The sequence below is a fragment of the Pararge aegeria genome, chromosome 7 (assembly GCF_905163445.1).
Source record: "Pararge aegeria chromosome 7, ilParAegt1.1, whole genome shotgun sequence".
NCBI lineage: Eukaryota > Metazoa > Arthropoda > Insecta > Lepidoptera > Nymphalidae > Pararge > Pararge aegeria.
Window position 1 is genome coordinate 14,396,579 of NC_053186.1, and position 22,888 is coordinate 14,419,466.

The following is a 22,888-nucleotide window of genomic DNA, read 5'->3' on the forward strand; positions in this document are numbered from 1 at the left end:
TTTAAATACCTGCCCGAGAATACTTTAATTCGAATTAACAAATTATCTCGCAACTTAATCAAAAAGCCATCAGCTTATGAACGTTTCATATTGCTCGTGTCGCGTTAATTAAGACTCGTATCCCGGCAACACCCCGAGCGTGGTAGGTGCTTAACAGATTTTAATATTGGCGTTGTAATAATAATGAGTCGACATTAGGCAGTTAACTGTAGAGCGGTGATAGCCTAGCGGGTAAAACATACGCTTTCCTTTCGTGGAGACAGTGTTCGAGCCCTGGCACAAACCACTGACTTTTCGGAGTTATGTGCGTTTTTAATTTAAAAAATAAATATAATTTGCTTAAGCGGTGAAGGATAACATCGTGAGGAAACCTGCATACCTGAGTGTTCTCAAAGGTGTGTGGAGTCCAACAGTCCGCACTGGGCCAGTGCGATGGACTACGGTCTTAACCTCATCTCATTGTGGGAGGAGACTCATGCCCTGTTGTGGGCCGGTAATGGGTTGATATGATGATGGTGATGATTAAAAAAAATACCCTTGCCATTTGAAAGTTTATATTTTTGGCAGAGCGAATTTAGTTGAGGTAAATTTCATTACAATTGCAAGTGGTCGCTCAATGACAAATAGTGTGTTTTGGAACCTTGGACTTAAGAGCTGATTGAAGTCTTAGTAGAGTCATCAGTTTTCTTGTTCCAGATTCTCAAAACATAACTCGTAACAATTTTATTATATTCTGGTAATTTAATGATGTTATCGTGTTTTATATATTTATAATAATGTAGTCTTTGTGAGACAAAATATTACTCTTTATAAACAAAAAGCTGATATTGACAATCGACTAACCAGAAACGGACATAAATTAGTGATATCTGCATATCGTCTGCGAAAGGTACAGAACTCATTTGTGGGGTTGACTATACGCTTTTACAATATGATTCCTAAGGTAATTCTTGACCTACCAATACATACATATAAAAAATGTGTAAAAACACATCTAATACAGCGAGGTTACTATACATTTGATGATTTCCTTAATGACAAGGAAGATTGGAAGCAGCCAGCGCTCTCATCTCCCGCAAGATAAAAAAATGATTGTAAATGTTGATGTTGGAAAAGAGCCACTACTGAGTTTCTTGCCGGCTCTTCTCGGTAGAATCTGCTTTCCGAACCGGTGGTAGAGTCACTACAAACATATGTATGTTTGTAACAACTTGACGTTTCAAAAGTGCTGATAAAGTAAGCCTACTTGAAATAAATGAATTTTGAATTTTAAAATTTTGTTTACTTCTTAAAATCACAGTACTTTATTTTTTTTGTTTTCATTTACAAGGGTTTTAACGTTTAGCAGATGCTTTTTAATCTATGGATTTGACAGGGATCTGATCAGGGATCAAAAGTTTCGTACATGCAAAAATGCACTGCCTACCCTAAAATGTTTGTATAACTCATACATGCGAAGAATTTTCCCATTTTATGGCATCTTCCTGCTTTATGCATACCCTGGTCAAAAACCCTGTGCACGCCATTGCCGTCACTGGACTATTTATTTAATGATTGTTTGTGGTGTAGAATCTGCAATCGTTTTATCTTTCAAAGAGGTTATATATAAATAAAAAATTGCATTCAATTGAAAAGGACAACCTCAAGGGTGTCGTTATTTTTTATTCCACATAATTTGATACACGATTAAGCGCATTTATATCCATTTGACGTGCATGTGAACACGATTGGCCATTGAATTCATTTCAAACAGGACGTCCCTTCCCCGTATTATTATGAGTGCGTGTAATGACGTCCGCTTTGTATCGAATCGTAATAGTAAATTAATATAATAAAAATGTGTTAGATATCAATCAACTTGCAAGTGAGTCTTTTAAACGCCTTCCAAAAGAGGAGATTATCAATTTAACGTGTATAAAATTTCTGGAAAAGTTACTTCGCAAATCCGTGAAATTGGATCATATTTGGAAGTTTTTTAAAATCATACTTTTATTGGTTAAAATCAGTGATTTTGGCTGCCGATTGGCAGTTTGCAGCGACCCTGCTTTCTGAGTGCCGTGGGTTCGATTCCCACTACTGGAAAATATTTGTGTGATGAGCATGAATGTTTTTCAGTGTCTGGGTGTTTATATGTATATTCTAAGTATTTATATTTATTATTCATAAAAATATTCATCTGTCATTCTTGTACCCATAACACAAGCTATGCTTACTTTGGGGCTATATGGCGATGTGTGTATTGTCGTAGTATATTTAATTTTTCCAAACGTAAAGGACATTTTGCAGATGACCTACCATGGCGTTAATAACCTAAGAACAATGAAATATAGTTGAGAAATGAGACTATATAATTTTTAGATAGAATAGCGGTGATTTAACAAAGTAAAAAATTTGGTCTTTCGTGAGCAGAACTGTATTAAATCAATGATCAACATAATTTAAGCAAAGAGTGTAGAATATAAGAACTGCTTTATTTTTTACGTAAGAAATATCAAATGGTTCCGATACGACTTAAATCCAATCAGCGCCTCCTTTAGATTTAAGTTAACACGCTCTTCCAACGCCTCAATGACAGCACTGTCATTTGCTCTAGAAGTGGTCATGTACCTTATCGTAACGAAGCTTTTATTTGCGTACACAAAGATAGCGATTTCAGTAGATCTTTGTTGTTCAGCAGAAATGCGGAGAAAACAGATCCATGTGTAACAATGGCATTGGCAGGTCAAACTAGTAGCCATCAACACCTAAGCACTCGAATAAAACCTGAGGAAGCTGCATTGGCCAGCGGAATTCCCGTAAGTCGGGAGCGTAGGTAGAAAACCGAAGTGATATCAAAGGAAACGGCTCTATACACAAATAGCATACACTGATAATCACCAGAAGACCTATGCTTGTTTAAACCATATAGTCTGTCAGTCGATTAAGAGATCTTTCCTTCTGAGTTACAAACATAAAAGGAAAGATACTATACTTATATCTAACCGAAAACCTATTGTAAGACTTGTTTGCATTGTTCTTAACTCTATTCCGAAAAGATTAGAGATAAGAACTATGTGCTACAACAACCTCAATTGATTAGTAGTCAACATGTTCAACTAAGGATCCCAAGATCCCAGGTTCGATGCTCAGTTTGAGCTACAAGTATTCGGCACCAATACTTGTAGCTCAAACCGGGGAGAAAGTAAAGTAACGATAATTATTATCACTAGCAGATTTTAATAAATATCGAAAGCCAATAAAACGAGACATGACCATAATCCAACAGGTAATTTACTACAACAATTCAGGCCCACCTGTATACATATAGTGTATTTTCCCTATTCATAATAGTTTATAGCGAAAACATAACCAATATATTGTCTCATTTTTCAAATAGGTCATCACATTAATATAGTATCAATGTAGATCTATCTTCAAATTATTGTAATGAAAGATTAGCTAAGTAAGCTAACGATGTTGATGAGACATACTCGACCATTGTCCTTCAAGCGATTGCCAATTCTAGCTAAATGGCACGATACATATTCCAGACATGCGGTAGGTTCTACACGTACGGGTTCCGATACACGCATGCTTATAGGTAGGTTTATTGCTTCCCAGACAGGCTCGACGTAGTATTGCGTATATCGCGTAACCGCAGTAAAAACCGTTACAATGAATCTAAGGATTTAGGGATATTAAAGCATTCGGACCCCGGGCTAAAACATTGGATACTTCGTTTAAAAACTTCAGTATAACAACTCTAAGTGCTATTAGGATTAATTAAGCCTTGTGCAGGAGAAAGATTTTTTTTTATTGTTCTATAGTTTTCTTTTAATTCTTTTTTGTGTTTTCTTATCTATTCAAGTAGCCAGTTATGTGTAAAAAGAACAAACTCTCGTTAATTTTTAAAATACGATCTGTTATTTTACGTATCGTAAGATGACTCCGTAAAACAATCTTCAACTCCAATAGTTTTAAGCTTCTTATCATAAGTGAGCCGGAAGCCATAGTGACTGCTATCCTACTACTAATCCGCTTTTTAAACCCGATTACACAATAGATAATTTGTTTGAGTCTAATTTACAGCCAGTTGAAAACTAACGGTCAAAACTACACAAAAGAGTTCTGATACTACACAGTAAATTATTAATGTTTAAACTTTTAGAATTTATATCAATTACATTATTATTCACCGAGGACCTAACACACTTGCTAACGTAACTTTTGCTTACAACAATATATTGATTTAGCTTTAACTATCACATAAATATTATTTCCTTCTTGGATAACTTTCTGGATAATTTCAATTTTAAATAATTCGGTTTTCAATAAGCATATAATCTTAGTTTAAAATAAGCTTTAGCACTTACCAGATTATTGAGATCAGCATTAATATCTTCAATGTTATTCGCAGGACCATTCTGTTCACCGGAAACCGAACAAAGTATTCTCTTTCTGTGCCCGGCTTTATTAATTTCTAAAACTGCAGTCAACTCGACCTCCCATATTCTTCTTACTCTATCCATATCTATATATAAATGTCTTCTAAACGTATCACTATATTGTTCTAGGTTTATTGTTCTTAACCAATCATCTACTGACTCGTTTTGGTTTTTACTTATATTATTATTGTTATGGTTATTGCTTATTTCTGCTATTTTAAGAGGTAAATGTTTCGCCGACTCCAATAATTTTTGTCTATCGTTTTCTTCTATTCCCATTTCTCGTAGATCAACTTCGTTTAAGATACCGTTCTGGAAATGAAATGACTGTTAATATTGAGGTTTTTAAAGATATTGACAAAAAGTTGTTACATTATTAACAGTAATACTTAATGGGTATGTAAAGTTATGAAAGAAAAATTCTCATTACATATATCCGTTACAGAAATGTTATTTATCCATTGAGTAAAACTAAATCTCATAAGATATCAATAATGACTTTAAGAAGGTAAAGATAATGTACGAATTTAGTTTAAAGAAATTGATTTTATTTAAGAAGTTTAGCTTGAATTAAATGAAATAGATAAAGAACGTACAATAAAATCGATGTCATCGAAACCGCTCTCCACGAAGAGAGATTCATAATCGTGCATTCCAAGTCCTGATAGCCAGAGTCCTAAACTTGAAGCTACCGAATGATTAAGGCTGGACTCAGAACAGCTGAGACCGAGTCTTGAAGTGAACTCCTGCTCCAATTCCGAGACGAAAACTGATTCCCGGACAAGTTTGCTGCCGAATGAGGCCATTATCTCGGAGATTTTAGCCCACTCCTCCTGTCAGACAAAAGAAAAAAAATTACAACCAATGCTTTATGTACCTAACGACCTTTCTGGAGCTATCTTCTGAGTTCGATTCCTGTCGAGAAAGTTTTGGAATTAATTTTTATTTTTTTATTTTTATTTATACACTTTATTTGTAAACTACAAATAGTAAAAAAAAAAACAATGCACACAACAAAAATAAACTTAAAAAGTAGGATACAAAGGGCGGCCTTATCGCTTAGTAGCGATCTCTTCCAGGCAACCTTAGGATTAGGAAAACCAAGGGAAACCGATTGGTGGGGTGTATTATTATTATATACATACTTACGAACAATTACACACTAATACTTATCAAGATTACACACATAAAATATTAATAATAATAAATATAAAAAAATAATAAACTAATATATACTAAAACATACTTAAATATGAGTAAGAGTTAATCACTGTCGTCTTTATTGTTCAAGATAATGGGCTTTAACAGCATTTTTGAATATGTCTAGTGACCTTGACTGTCGTATGCTTATTGGGAGTGCATTCCACAGTTCAGTAGCTTGAACAATGAATGAATGCTTATAAAACTTAGTTTTATGAAACGGCATGCTCAAAGTCAGCGTACGACAAGAACGTATATCTGACTGCACTCCAAGAAAATTAAATTTCTCCTTTAGGTAAGAGGGAGTTTTAGGGTTAAATAACACACAGTACAGAAGCGACAGAACATGCAGATCCCGGCGACGACGAATAGGGAGCCACTTAAGCTTTAGTCTAAATTCAGATACATGATCATATTTGCGTAAGCCAAATATGAACCGAATAGCGAGATTTTGAAGACGCTCAAGTTTGTTCAGTTGGTCCTCGGTCAGGTTAAGATAGCTTGCGTCCGCATAATCAAGAATAGAGAGAATAAGAGAATGTGCCAACATAACTTTGGTCGGAATTGGAATAACAGAACGCAGGCGACGCAATGACCTAATAGTCGCAAACATCCTCCTACTCAATACGTTGACATGCACAGACCATGATAGTTGTTTATCAAGATGTAAGCCTAGATCTTTAACAGTATCACAGTAGGGAATAGTGACACCGTTGTATACAACAGGAGGGAGATTCTGCCAATCAACTCTAACACCCAATCCCGGGCTGCCAATAATGATAGCCTGAGATTTTACAGGGTTAACCTTAAGTCCATACTGCCTGCTCCACTCAGAAATGTTAGATAAATCACTATTAACTGCAGAAACAGTAGGACCAAGATTTCCAAGGGTAGAGTGACGATATATTTGAATATCATCTGCATACATGTGATAGAGAGAAGAAATACGATGAGTAATTGAGTTAATGAAAATAGCAAAGAGTAGAGGAGACAACACGCCACCCTGAGGTACCCCAGCCGCAACATCACACCAGGACGATGAGGACTCTTTAATGTTGTTGTTGACGACCATTGAGGTAACTCCGAAACCATTCTAACACCGATGGAGATATGTTAATCGAGCGCAGGAGACTCAACAGGATGTCATAATCTACTGTATTAAAAGCATTACTAAAGTCAAGTAAAGTCAGTACTGTGAGTTCCTTGTTATCCATCGCCCTTCGAATATCATCGGTAACTTTTACTAGTGCTGTAACCGTACTATGACCAGGGCGAAAGCCAGACTGCAAAGGACTAAGAATACAGTTTTTATTAAGGAAAAGACTAAGTTGCTGGTATACTAGTTTCTCAAGGACTTTTGAAATAAACGGCAAAATTGAAATCGGACGAAAATCGGAGAAAGATGCAGGGTTGGCCTTTTTAGGAAGAGGGATAATTTGAGCCTTTTTCCAGGCTTCGGGAAATTTGCTAGTCATGATAGAATGATTTAGAATATGAGTTAAGACAGAGGAAACAACATCAAGAATAGGAATGATCATATTACGGCTAATGCAGTCAGTACCAACAGCATTCGAGGTGATGGACAGTATGCTCTTCTTAACATCACATTCAGTGAAAGTCTTGAAGGTAAAGGGCAAAAAGTCTGGAGTTGCGTACGAAGAGAGAATACTAAGGGTACGATCTTTATCGATGCTATCCATTGTATCGGAAGTAGAGAAATGTTTATTGAGGAGCTCGATATCAATGTTGACGGAAGTCTTATGGGATGATTTACCAACTCCAAGTGACTCAAGAAATTTCCACGTTTTGGCTGTATCACCATTTTCAACTGACTTATGGATGTGGCGTCGTTGAGCATCTCTACACAATGTATTACAGCGATTCCGTGCTTTATGGTATTTTGAACGGTTTGTTTCGGAATTTAATACTTTATATTTGAATTTTGCAGAGTTCTTTTTAAGCATAGAAATTTTAATCTCTTCTGACAACCACGGGGCTGGTAAGTGCTTCATTTTAACAGGCCTTACCGGAGCATGTGTATCATAGAGTTTGGTGAGCAGTGTGTTAAATATATCAACCTTGCGATCAATAGAGTTAACATCCGCTATAGCAGCCCAATCCAAATGTCTGGCATCATCACAAAGACGATCCTTGTCAATTCCTCCAAAGTTACGCTGCAGAAATATTCTCGATTTTGCTTTAGGAGGACGTATTTTATAGGAAACGTAAATCAAATCGTGATATGAGAACGCATCAGCAGGGCATTGACCATGCTTGAGGACGAATTCAGGAGAAGAAACTATAATTAAGTCAAGAAGAGAGGGCGTACAGCCGGGAGAGTAATGCGTTGCAGCAAGGGGCAGGACAGAAAGACTACAAGATTCCACCGAAGTCAGTAATTTCTTGCTACGATAGTCGTCTTTGAGTAAGCACGTATTAAAATCTCCCATAATTATAGAGTGGCTATACGAGGGGACTTCTTTCTCTAACAAGGTTTCAAGAGAATGAAAGTAATTAGAAATAGTGGGCGGGCAGTAGAATACCCCGAGAAGGATTTTCGTTTGGGATAGGAGAACTTCGACCAGTAAGTGCTCAGCCGTATCGGGAGGAGGTGGTTGAGCAGACGAACTAACAACAGAAAAAGGAATATAAGATCGCAAATAGATCGCTACTCCACCACCTCCCCTACCAACACGATCATTGCGGATTAACCGAAAACCTGGTAGAGAATAGGAAGTTGAAGGTAAACAAGTTTTAAGCCAAGTTTCAGAAACTAAGATGGCATGTAAATTACGAGAATCAAAAGACGCAAGCATATCAGGAAAATGAGCCGGGATGCTTTGTGCATTAATATGTATGACATTAAAGGTTTTCAGGCAATCTGAGAAATAAGAATCAATAGTAAGGTTAAGTGGAAGGAGAGATGTACTGTGGAAACTATCAAAACTAGATGACACAGACAGAAAAAGATCACTATCTATACTGTTTGACGACATAAGTAATAAAATATAAATAATATAAATAAACTAAATATACTTAAAAAAAAAAAAATAAAAAAAACAAAAGTTTTGTATAAATATACTAGTGTTGCCCAATCCGCCAGCTGCTCAGGAAAGAATAAAAACAGAGTATAGAATATTTACACATAAACAAATAAAACACATGAAATAAAAAAAAAACAGTAACGAATTAAAAAAAAAAAAACGACCAGTGTGCTGCGGGCTTAACATGATAAGTAAATTTCCGAACGAGCTGTCAAATGTCAGACTAACAGAACATTGAGAAAAACTTCTGTCAGTGTCAATTGTCATTAGACGCCAGATTAAAATCGAAGCATATCAGAAAATAACATTCATATACATTCAATTAAGATCATAAAACAAATACAGAATACAACTTACAACAAACAGCACACTGACAAGAAAAGTAAAACAATTGTTCACGGCAGCTATTAATAAATAATCTAATTTGTTTATAGTCCATCATGGTACACTTACTAACTAAAGTAGTGTAATTCCAAAATATTATTAATCTTGCTATCTTGCTATAATAGGAAAAAAACATTAAAAGTTTGGTGCTAATGTTTTGTTAAGAGATTCCAGCATAGATTAAATAAAATATTCATGGCGTAAATTGGTCCTCAAATTGAACCTCAGTTTAAGAAAACAAAGAACTATGACATGTACTCGTAGTTCGATTTCTCTGTAAGTTTTGTCTGTACTACCCTCACATCACAAAAGTAGGTAAATTATGCTGGTAATGTAATGGGTGATATATTTAAACCAAAACAAGTAACGATTTTCTAAACATCTGTGCACAAACAGAAATAATGAAATCAAAACTGACTAAATTGAAGTGGAGACAAAGAAACATTGACTTACCTAACTGTACTACAGTTATAATAAGGCTACAGTATAAAATATAAGTAACAATGAAAATATAAGCTGATTAGGCTTAATGCTAGTGTATTAACATAACCCATTAAAATTTAAACATTCCATAACTTACACAGTATAGCACGGCGATAGAGTACCAAATACTTGAATTTAAACCATTTGAATTTAAATCGTGAACAATAAAATCTCTTAACAATGGTGGTGCCAGCCAGGCCAACAGTCCCCGAGTGTCTTGGACGCCTCGAAGAATACATCGTTAGGTTTCCACGCGTCGTTGACTCACAATTCGTTAAAGGTAGCCCGTTTTTCGTTTCCGGTGTATTATCCTATACCTTCAACCAGGAAAACCGCAAAGTTTTCGAGACAGACATGGTACGAATGTCGTTTACTAATTACAAGGTGCACGTCTTAAGAGCACACTTATCGTTCACTTGAGCAATAATTTTAATCGCCTAAGATGTATTTTCTTAAAAAGCGGTAAAGCGGTGATAACTTAAAGGTTAGGGCTTCGGCTCCCTTTAACTTTAAACGTCATAAGTGACATTTGAAAACAAAGATCGCAAGATTTACGAACGACTGAAAGATACGAAATAGATCGACCGGACAGGTTCTATTTCGTATCTTTTTCATAAACTCCTTTGAATTGAACAATGTTTTAAATTATCCGCTTTAATGTGACAGATACATACCGAGAAATGATATTGTAAAAGCAAACGTATATAGTAAGTGGATAAGCAGATGCTCGCGAAGTTATTTGCATCGACAGGTGTGTTCATATCGTATGTGCACCTTGAGGTTTTAGTATTTGCAAATTAATTTACAAGACAATAATTAAAATGTAATTTCGATGTAATTATACTGAGAGTAATTAAAATGGTGCTGTATCAATTTTAATATTCTTTTAATGTACCTAAAGGATAAGTAACTTTGATTTGCCGAATATCCCCAGGTACGAATAACCTGGGGATATTCGGTAAATCAAATCTGTTTATATATTTAAAAGTCGTCTGAAGAATAACCTCTTATCTCGCTAAGTTTATATAAGTATGTTTATCAACATATATGTAATTTCAGTTTATGGATGTTTATTTGATTGTATATAATCTCAATATTTATGATGATTGATTAAAGGATATTTTTTAATAAATATTATGCATGTATTTAGGGTATAAATGTAATTTTATGGATGTAAATTGTATGTTTTAAAATTTATAAATCGGTTTTCTTTTCTTTCCTTTTTTATCTTTATCCGTGCACCAACAACCAGTTCATCTTTGTTATCTCAACCATTAGTGGTTGGCTGGAAGAGATCACTACCATAAGGCTGCCCTTACGCTCACAAGTTTTGTTTCCTGTACCTATTCTTTTTTATTTGCTGATATAATGTAATTTATTTTTTATTATCTTTATCCTTACTAATATTATAGATGCGAAAGTGTGTTTGTTTGTATTTCCTGGCGCTCGGCCCTAACTAGAAACAAATCAACTTGATTTTTGGCTTCTTTTATTTCAGGAATACAAGCGATTCCCACGGGATTTGTAAAGAACCGAAATAAACGCGGACGTAAGCGTAGGCAGCAACTAGTTACTTTAATAAGGAATGAGCATACGATATTTTAGGGTTCCATACACGAACGGTTCCGCCGAAACTCTATTACCAAGCCTTCCGTCTATCTGTCCGTCTATCCGTTCATCCCTCAGAAGACATTTCATGGATAGTATAAGTAGGTAGAGAGTTGAAATTTTGAAAGTTGAAAGAATGTGTATTTCTATTGCCACTATAACAAAAAAACAACAATACTCCAGATTTCAAAATAACATTTTAATTAAAAGTTTTTCGTCTTAGCTTCTATTTTTAGGTAGGAACGTTTTTGTAGCATAGATCTCTTTTTTACCTTCAAACTAAGGCCACAAACACAGTATGCTATTGTTATCATTAGAAATGACAGGTTTTCAGTGGTTTCTGTGTCACGGCTGGCCTATCACCCTTCGGCATTGAATTGCAATGAACAGTCTTTATTATCCATTACAATTTAAAGTACCGACACACGTCCCGACTCTTTCAAATCCCATCTTAACACCGTAAACTATGATATCCCTATCAATTAAGCAATTATTTGTTTGAATCATTATAAATAAGTGTAGGTGACATTATATATATACAATTATCAATAGCATTTTCTCCTACTGCTTTGGTTGCCTGGAAGAGATAGCTACATAGCAATGAATTGTAGCCGCCAAATTGTACCTTCTACCTTAATACTCTATTGAATGAATGAATGAATACGCTTTTATTGTACACCAAAGAAAAAAGTAATTACAGAGATATAAACATAGCGCAAGGGAGTACAATTTGGTGGCCTTGTTGCTACATAGCGATTTCTTCCAGGCAACCAAAGGCGTAAAAGGAAAAAACATAGAAAAGAGGTAGGTGGTGCAATAAATAAGGTATAATATAATATTTATATATGTAACATTTAAATACAAATAAGATTTGAACATAGTTGAAATAACATTACCCATAATTAATATATTCTACTAAATATCATATACAAAAAAAAATATCTCTGATGTATTTATATCTCTGTGGTGTACAATAAAAGTGAATTCATTCAATCATGCATTGACTAAAAATTTTACGAAACAGTCTTTTTTTTTTATAACTATAATATGATGCAATAGTTTTTATACACGGCAAGCCAAGTTTGATTAACTGAAAATTTGTTTCCTCAAAGAGGTATTTTGTCGTTAACAAATTTACAACAGTGTGTCTGTTGTAAATTTGTTAACGACGATTTTGAAGTTATGCTGTTTATTTAAAGTCGCCTTATATTTTTCCGAATGGATTTGCAACTTCAGCACGCCTAGCATGGGCAGGAGACAATTATATCCCCGGGGAAAGGATAAAGATTTATCTTCGCCGATAGCTGTATAAAATCTTAGAGCACAAGTATTAAAAACATTAAGCGAAAACTCAAAGAATACTTTTTAGCGAAGTTAGTCGGCTGACTCTTTTTTATCTCGTATAGTTTATGTTCATTTATTTCGGTACTTACTACTTTTAAAAATTAAAATTTACAGGCTTACTTAGTTCCTATCGTTCTACAATGTAGCAGTATGTTTTTCCCACAGCTGGTTTTATTCTTCTAATTAACACCTTAGGTAATCGTTGCAGATAGGCACCGAGGACAAATCTCTGCGGTTTTTTCGGTGCTTTTATACTAACCATTTTATTGTAATTGTTTTATTTGATAAATAAAAAAAATATATTATATAATATATAAATATCCAAATAATATATATGTAACAATGAACGGGGTAAACTTCTCCTATTCCATGTTCACGGGCTTTAGGAGGTGGACACGTCAATTATATCCCTTGTATATTATCGGGGGATATAATTTTTATCTCCTGCCCGTGCTAGCCCTGCTGATAAATTAAGCCAATGATATACTCAAATGTTTTCTTTTGTAAAAACTAAGGACTTTTTTTATAGTTAATAATTGATAGACCTAATTTTAAGAGGGAACCCGTCGCTCGCCTATAAACGGATCAACATTTCGCAGGGCAAGATAGGAATACATCCTGCAAAGTGTGTATCGTACTCTTTGTTCAACTACCTGAAGCGTAGCTGAACATCATGTGCCCGGCACCCACGCCCGGATCCGAACACAGCATTAGCTCTTGACGTACAATAATTCTAGAAGTATCGATGTCAAACAAATCCCGATGTGATAATTTGGGCTGATACTGATTTCAATTCTACACCATCCATTCAACCTATAAGGAAATCTAAAAATGGATTGCAGGTGTACTAATAGTGACCAATAATAGTAATCACTTCCTTCTTAAGGTAGAAACATACTCAACATACTATCGCGTCTGTCTGTCTTTGCTGTTACAAACATTTCATTTGTACCTAGTTTGTTTCTATCTTTACTGTAACACATTATTAGTTGCACAAATGATTAATTTGCGTTAACCTCCCGTTACTGAGCAAAGGCCCACTCTCTTATAGGAGAGATAGTTTATAAACCCACCTCGCTGATTTAAGCAGTTTGGTGGGCTTTATCAAATACCGTACGTACGAGGAGTTACTATGTGATCTAAACAGAAAACTCCAACTTCTGATAATTCTTGGCCCGACCTGGTAACCGAGTCCAAAACCTCGTGATCAGTTGTTGAACTTGCTAAATAAAACGAGGCAGTTTAAACGGATCGTATAGTAACACCATAACTATGACGCAGGTGTTCTAACAGGCTGTAACCGCTAATTTCCATTGCTTCCTGCCTTTGTAGAGTTTCATGGACATTCAGATAAATTGCACATCTGCATAATGCAGGTGAGGTTAAAAAATACGATAAAATAAACTAAGTGATTCACAAATGAAAATTATAAAACGTTCCTTGCATCAACAAATAACATTTTAACAGATATACGAATGGTTTTATTATCTTCAACAATAAAGAAGTTAAAATAGCTGTTTATCTTCTAACTAGCCCCGCAGAGTTCTTTGCTAAAAGTTTTTTTTATCTCTCGCAAACAGAATTTACCCTGCGTCCTTTGTACCTACTCTGGATAATGTGTTTGAAAATTTCATGATAATCGGCTAAGTAATTATGGCGTGATGGCGTTTTTACAAAGAAATAAACTCACGTTTGCATTTTAAATATAATTGTGCATTAATAAATTTATATTGAAAATTATTCATTATTATCTTATTATTGTTCCACACCTTACCTTACCTTACCTAGCCGATAAAGAATGACTGTTTTCGTTTTGCAAGGTTTATACGATACTTATTTTAAATTAATAAATTGATTTAGTTTATAACTTTATTTTATTGTTTTAACTTTGTTTCAACAATAAAATATAGTTATAAACTAAATCAATACTAATTAATAATATAATTACGAATTAAATAAATAAATTTAGAAAAAACCTAAAGCGAGCGTGAGTGACGCGTTACAGTGGCGATATCAATCAATGTGCAAGGCATTCATTCAATGAAAAGAAATTTTTCTGTTTTTCAAATGTAACTGTAGGAATTTAACCTGAAAGTCAACATCAAGGTAAATAATATCTTTATTCAAGTAGCCCCATATATGGCCCATATATGTCAAAGTCAAAGTCAAAGTCAAAAATATCTTTATTCAAGTAGGCCCACAGGTGGCACTTTTGATGCGTACATAAGAACCACACGGTAGTGAGATGATGGCGATAACCACATTCGTAAACTTAAAACTAAAGCTACGAGGGTTCCAAACGCGTCCTGGTCTAAGAAGAAGCCCACAACAAACTTAGCCGGGTGTTTTTTTTTTTTTTGTTGTCACCATCTCACAATGTCATTTTAAATTATTAGAAGAGCAACCTGGTTAGAGCAATAATTTACACCCAAGCTTTTTTATCGTTTACGTGTAAGTGTTTTTTATGGCACTTATGATGCGTGCATCCTATTAATGTCCTGTATAAATGAAATGGCTGAAGATGTAAGGCGATAAAATTCATCTTTAAATTAAACTTGAAGAATGATGTAGGAACTGTGAAATTATTTAAGAAAAAGTTACCTGTTCATCAAAAGGACTAAGTATTGACAGCGACTTATCCCCGCTCTGCGTCGAACTGGTCGTGTTACTTCTTCTCCTAACTTCTTCTTCGACCCCGTTCGTTCTTTCTGTATTCGTTCCATTGCTGCTTATGTTACTACTGTTCACTTTTGCCGGTTCTGTCGGAGACGCGTCGTAAACTGATTTAAGTTTTCGTAACGTCTTCGGCCTCTCGGCTGGCATTGGCCGGAGACCGATACCGTCGAGAGTGGTAGTAGAGCCTTTGAAGAGGCCTGTGGACAAAGGAAAAAGAATTAAAAAAAATATACTAGTATATAAATATACTACGATAATACACACTGAAAAACATTCATGTTCATCATACAAACATTTTCCAGAATCAAACACGCGGCCTTGGATTAGAAAGCAGGGTTGATGCTCACTGCACCAGTCGGCTGTCAAAGTAAAAGATTTATTTTCCACATTGTCAATATTTGTGTAAGAGACATCTTTATTGCCGAACGGATCAAATTTCAAGAGTAAACTTCATGATCATCAGTAGTCCACGGGTAGGCGCTGACGCTGACTAGACGAATTGCTGATCGCAGTAAAAGGTAGTATCAACACACACTACGCTGTTACCCATTCTCCGTTATATTCATTCTCCGTTATATTCAACTTGCGGGAAGACAACTATATTTCAGTATCAGTCTTATTTCTTAAAGACTTGACTTGAATATGATGGAGATGTCAATTTGGAGGTATTATATAATATTTCGCGGTTTACAATTCCGATGTTATACTTAATTTATACTTAACTTAATTAGTAAGTTATCGTATCTTTGTAATGACAATAAAAAGTTTAACGCTATTAGAACTGTAAAATGAGAGAGTAGTAATTATAGCCCGTCGACCACCATTCATTGGTTCAGCGTATAGACCCAGTATTGAAAGACTCAAAATGATTGTTATGATAATAGACGACTCCAAAGCTCTCGTAGCCATAGCTCGCGATAGCCATCATCTCTAATAGCATTTAAAATTTTATTTTTTATATATGTAACATGTAAGTAAATCCGACCCTTCGGCAGGACGGAAGTTATGTGGGACTCCCTTTCTAAAGAGGGTATACCCGAACTAAAAACTCCCACGTCATGGCCCTCCTGTCGGTTTGGTTGGACGCCCGATGTTGAATACTTTTCGGACGAGGTCAATTGGACATAAATAAGATGTGGTTTAATGATGATACCTATAGGTAATTTTACAGCATTTAATGCTTAACCTGCTTTTATATATATATATATATACATATATATATAAATACAATATAATATATATAACCTTAAGTTATTGATATATACGTAAGCCTTGTAAGTAAGTGTAATAATGACGATCTAGCTAAAGTGGATACAATCTGCAAGAAATAGAACGAACTTCTTACAATCAGATGGGTAGGTAGGTATAATTCTGACGATATATTGTGCGACAGATAATTTTGTCGTTAACTTTATCAGCGATGTGAATATGGGACAGGAATAAATAACCTAAAGACACTACACTATTTAGTTGCTTCGGAGAATTATATTTATGTAGTACCTAGAGGTGGAAGCGGTTCTAAGTTATTTGCGTTTAATGCAATTAAAATATCACTTGCTTCAACGGTAAAGGAAAACATCGTGAAAGTTCTCTATAATGTTCTACCACACGCGCCCAGCGTGATGGACTACGGTCTAAATTGGGTTGATCTGATGATGATGATGTTAGTACCTAATAGTCGATGGACCAATCAGATGGTCCATAAATTAACCAATCAACACGTCCTGCAATATGCCGCCCTGTGTCCATCAACCAGACGCGTAGGTGTTAAGTCCAGGGTTGCTAGATCGATTCTTCCTGTTATCTGGATCAATAACCGATTTTTCGGGATTTAGGGCTTTGGTCGGGAGAAATAAAAAAATAAGTTAATAATATTACTTATACATAATATATTAAGCAAACAAACATATTTTTGCATTGCACTGTAGATATAAGAAAAAAAAAATTTGGTAGGTATTTGTAACACATAAGATAAGAACCGAATGAGCATGTTTATTGTTTTTGTTCTTGCCATAAGTATTTGTCATTTTTTTTTGTGTGCTGTTTGCACATTTTGCTTTGACGATAATGTGAACTTAAAATTATCGAACTTGTTTTTCGGGAGATTATTTGCTTTGTCGGGAGTCGGGAGGACATACAAAAATTCGGGAGAATCCCGCCAATTCCCGACCGTCTCGCAACACTAGTTAAGTCCCATGTGCCTGTTATTATACCGGCAAACACGTCCTTCAGACCGGTACAGATCAATGCTGCTTAACTACAGTAACAAGCATGGTAATAGTGATAGTAGTTTGTTTTAGCTGTCACGAACAGCTGTAGAGAGCTGAAGAAAATATCAAATTAATATAATGATGACGTCACATCTACCATTAAGCCTTATGCCTGTAACTGCAGTCCGGAACACAAAATAAAAACAATGCTTCTTAACGGAATAAACAAGGTGGTAGTACTTTCCCGGTCGATCTCATTCACTAAAAGTTCTACTACTACTTCTACTCGTTTTATAATATACCTACTATTAGCGGTTTCAGCTGCTTTTTATACCCTCCTAAATACAATCAATTCTCTTACTCGCAATCTTATAAACAATTTTGTACCACCCATTACAAGTTCACATAAGATTAGCTCGGTAGCTAACATGCAAACTCTTAGTCCCTTTATATTATATTATTAATATGAGTATATATAATTTCTATAGACGTTGATTGATTACTAAACAAGTGAAATCCCGTAATTCACTGAACAACGATGTCACGGGCGGTAATTATTGGTAATTTGAGCCACCGCAATTTGTCAATCATAAACTTGTAATAATCTAAACCATTTATTGTGACATCGGCATAAGAGGAGATAGATTTTTGATGTTGTACTTTTTCGACGTAGTACTAACTAATTCTCCATTCGAACAAAAACCTTAAATCCGTTCGTGCGCAACAAAGCCACACAAACGCACGCACACACACACACACACACATACATACACACACACACACACACACATACATACACACACACACACACACACACACAGACACTTTAAAGTTATAACACCTCGTCGTTTTTACGTCGAGGAATGCCTGTAAATCAATACTTGAAATAAATGAATTTGATATAACCCTAGTCCATATTATAAAGAGGTCACGTTTGTGAGTTTGTGACGTTGTAAGGGGTAATCTAAAGGAACCGATTCTCAAAATTGTTGCACCAATAGAAAGCTACGTTATTGTAGAGTGTGGCTATATGTTAAATTGCAAACTGAAAACCTTGGGAGTCGGATTTACAAAGTAAGTCGGAGAAAAAACGGTCGATCGAAATCTTTTCTTACGAACGCTGTCTCAACTATGAGACATATATGATTTATTTCTATGGAAATGTTGTAGAGCTTGATAATGCCTAAAAAAAGTCCGCAATAGCATGTGTATAACTATTATATAATATAAAATTGAAAGTCCTGATTGACTGATATATTAACGCGCCGTCTACACCGCTGCAGCTAGAATCTTAAAATTTTGACAGAAAGTTCACTTAGAAAAGGTTTTCTGAAAATCTCACCCCAAGGGAGCTTAATAGGTACACGGATGAAGTCACGGGGCACTGCTAGTAAATATAACTATATTTTACAAAACACTATGGTTTTCTCAAGTCATATCCATCGCTGATGCAACGTCAAAATGTTTGACATTAATGTGTCGATAATGATCTTTAAATGTGACATTTGCAAGCCTCAAGTTACAGTACAGTTACAAATGTGATTTTAATGCGAATTCGTGTAGATACATACAACATAACATTTACATAACGTCAGGTCTAAGTTAACATAGCTTGGATATGAACCATAGGCTATAGCTTATGTACCAAGATGTTAATCTTAGAAATGAAAACTGAACAGATACTCGTAGTATAAAGTTTCCATTCACAAAAAGAAGACAACAAAGATTAAATGAAAAAAAAAAAGACAGCAAGACAACAAATTAGTTGGGAGTGTTCTCGACTGTTTTTCATTGACCACAGCTAATTTTGGATAAAAACCAGTTCAAGATGGCCGCCGCCACAAAATGGCGAATTATATATTTTTTCACAACTCCGTCACTATAGGTATCACATGGAAGGTCTTGACTAGTAGAATAATGTACACTATATTGAAAGTCGGAAGATATTTCAATTACTACAGGACACGGGTCTCGGGACGGATTAGACCGTAGTCAATTAGGCTGCCAAATGCGTATTGGTAGATGCATGCACTTTCATCACAATGTTTTCCATGCCGTTGAAGCTAGTGATATTTAAATAAATAAATAAATTGCTTAAAACGCACATAACTCCAAAAAGTTAAAGTTAGGATTCCCCAGAAAGGGAAGTCGAAACCTTACCCGCTAGGCTATCACGGCTTCATTTGTGTTATTATAATATAATGTATCTAGTGATTGTAATCGAAATAAACCTAAAATTAATACAAGCATGCGTTCACCATAATAATAGCGCTGTCGATCTGTAAATTAGATCAACATGAAGGAATGCTTTGTTCAGCGCTCGAGGCGGAAACATATACAATTTGTACCAATTTAGGCTCAATAAAGCGTGTGATACCAACGTCAGCGGCCGGGTAAGAATTATTTCTATCATATCTCATCACTAGTTTTATATGTGGCCTCACCTTGAAAAATACATGATGACACTATGTGCATTTATTCTTCAAGTTTAATGTACAATTTTTCGATAGTATTGTTCATTTAATTTTCTCATTATATACATGTAAAATGAAATTTATCCCGCTAGAAAATATTTTTACCTGGCTAAGTTTGTTGTAGGCTTATCTGAGAGCTTTAGGATTATGTTGGTGAACGAAGTTATCACGATTCCCTTACAATTATGTAAACATATATGTACGAACGCTTCATAAGTGCCTTTGATAGGCCTACATGTATAAAGATTTTTTTATTTTGAATTTGAACTCTGCGTAAACGCGAAAAACTCAAATAAATACTTCTGTACGGATTTTCGTACTTTGTTTACTAATAGACGAATTGATTCATAAACAAGCTTTTATTTTTAATTTATTTAGATTTTAACGAATTGTCTAAATTATGATGATAATTGTTGAAAATATCTGAAAAAATCATGCAAAATAACAATGAATTGATCCGGCCCAGAAATCGAAACCGGGAACTCGTAGCACGTAGTTAATCTATACTAACAAGCAGACCAACGAAGTGCTAACAGGTAATTTACCTAATAGTGCAGAAATACGTAAGTTCTAATAATACAGAGTTCAGAACCCACTCGCATCCGCAGATGCCAAACAATTTAGGCCAATTTAGATCAGTATGCACCGTTATTAGCTTCAAAATCTGGGTAATGCATACCACATACTTGCGGGAGTTTGTTATGCAATATTTCAGTTATATTTTACGTGTTTGCATTTTCATTCAGGTCTTTCAGATGTGGTGTCAAGTTTGTTGATCTGTTTTAGGAATTACGTAATAAATCTTGAGTTGTTTCAAGGCCGAATCTGAATCTAATGTAACATTAAAAATAGTATACAAAAGTATACACCATATTCCTATTTATCTGTATAGTTTCTCTTTATGGTTCCTGGCATGCACTAATAAGAACTAATTAAGTCATTAAATATCACTTGCTTTCACTGTGTGTAGGTAAAGGAAAACATCGTGAGGCCTTAGAGTTAGGCCTGATGTTCTCAAAGTCCACCAATACACACTGGCCCTTCTCATTGTCAGTCTAAATACTGCAATTGTTAGCTAAATTCCTCTTTATTTTTTTTAATAACTTCAAGCCCAAATAATAATGAATCTCCAAGCCATTCATAGGCACGGATAGCTCTACATACTGATAAATGATATTTTAACCATAACAAACTCACTTTCACATCCAAGAGTACAAAATATGTACCTACTCGTTAGTAAAGCAAATATACCAGTAAAAGTGTATGTAGCAACTTCGCCAGTCGACAGGTCCCCGAACAATGGCCTATTGTGGTGGTTACGATGAACCGTGTCGTGACGGTAATCGGCCCTAAATAGACGTTATCAGGTCAATATTCATTTTTTCCTTTTCTACTATACAACTAGCCCTTGACCATAATCATACCAGAACTTCTAGTTTAGAGTAAACAAAAATCTGTGAATTAGTACCTATAACCAATTTCAAGTTATCCTTATAAACAATATTCATTTTTTTCATTTTCCAGGTACTGGCCCTTCGTTGCGATGAAGTTTGTGATTACTAATAGTGATAGCGCATTGGGTAGGAGCTGGTCGCACATCTAACGTTTCTAAGTAATGTGCTTTTTAAGTAATTAAAATATCACCACTTGCTTCAACGGTGAAGGAAGTGATATTATTATATATATTAATATATTACTGAAAGTTCTACATAATGTCCTCAGAGGTGTGTGGAGTCCACCAATCCGGACTGGGCCAGCGTGGTGGACTACGCCTTAAACCCTTCTCATTTTAAGAGGAGAACCGTGCTCTGTAGTGGGCCGGCAATGGGTTGACGTGATGATGATCTACTATTTTTTCAAAATGCTACTTTTGTTTTGGGGTCATGAAGTGTCACTTCTTCTGTCGAAAAAAGAGATGACTCGTTTTCTGGGCAATAGCCTGGCCATTCAGCACAGAGATGCAGTCAGCTTCACTTGTTATGAGGACCTTACCAAGAGTGCATCGTTTTACGAGCAACTTGCAGTTTATGTTATGTTTCATGTCATTTATAAGTTATGTTGTATATTTTAATTTTTTTCCACTTCAAGTTATCCGTTGACTGCAATCTCACCTGGTGGTAAGTGATAATGCAGTCTAAGACGGTAGCGAGCTAACTTGTTAGGGAGTATGGTAGTCATACCCCAATTCGGTTTCTACGCGACATCACACCAGAACACTAAATGGCTAAGCGGCACGTCTTTGTCGGTAGGGTGGTAACTAGCAACAGCAAAAGCCTCCCATACCATAGGAATTTTAATTTCAAAACAAAAACTAGAGACTTAACAAAAATGTTTCGGAGATAGAAATCGTATACGCTACTACGTTCTATAAATAGATGACATGTCAAAGTATATAATTGCATAGATTCATCGTTTACGGAAATATACACGCAAAATTACATTCAAATCGCTAAACGCCCTTGGGAGCATTATGGAGAAATCAAAGGCATGCAGGTTTTTTCACGTTTTCCTTTGCCGTCAAAACAAGTAATAGCCATGTTGGACGGCCGATTGGCGCATTGGGCAGCGACCCTGCTGAGTCCAAGGCCGTGGGGGCGATTCCCACAACTGGAAAATGTATGTGTGATGAACATGAATGTTTTTCAGTGTCTGGGTGTTTACATGTATATTATTATTGTATACATGCTTTAATGTATATTACTCATAAAAATATTCAACAGTTATCTTAGTACCCATAACACAAGCTACGCTTACCTTGGGACTAGATGGCGATGTGACGTAGTACATATATTTATTAATTTATTTAATTGCTTAAAATACTTTCCGAAAATTGAGAGGTGCGGGCCGGGACTACGTCTCCGTAAAGGGAGGCTTAAGTGTCCGATCACACAGACCAGCTCGGACCGGAGAGCAGATTTTGATAGCGATTTAAATAGAGTGTTGGATAGTTGAAATAAGGTTTATTTTTATATATCCACTCTTTTGTTATTAAGAATGCCGTAGAGCAAATACGCGATTAGGGTGAAAAAATAAAAGGAGCC

General features: G+C 35.4%; 1 protein-coding gene across 1 annotated transcript in view; it reads right to left on the bottom strand.

Moving 5' to 3' along the window:
• LOC120624931 overlaps nucleotides 1-22,888 on the bottom strand; it is a 151,964-nt gene that overhangs the window by 12,381 nt on the left and 116,695 nt on the right. The window contains exons 12-14 of the mRNA XM_039891756.1: nucleotides 15,089-15,360; nucleotides 5,021-5,257; nucleotides 4,353-4,736 (exon numbers count right to left, since the gene is read on the bottom strand). Of these exons, the coding sequence (XP_039747690.1) occupies nucleotides 4,353-4,736; nucleotides 5,021-5,257; nucleotides 15,089-15,360 (893 nt within the window). The remainder of the gene's footprint in view (nucleotides 1-4,352; nucleotides 4,737-5,020; nucleotides 5,258-15,088; nucleotides 15,361-22,888) is intronic.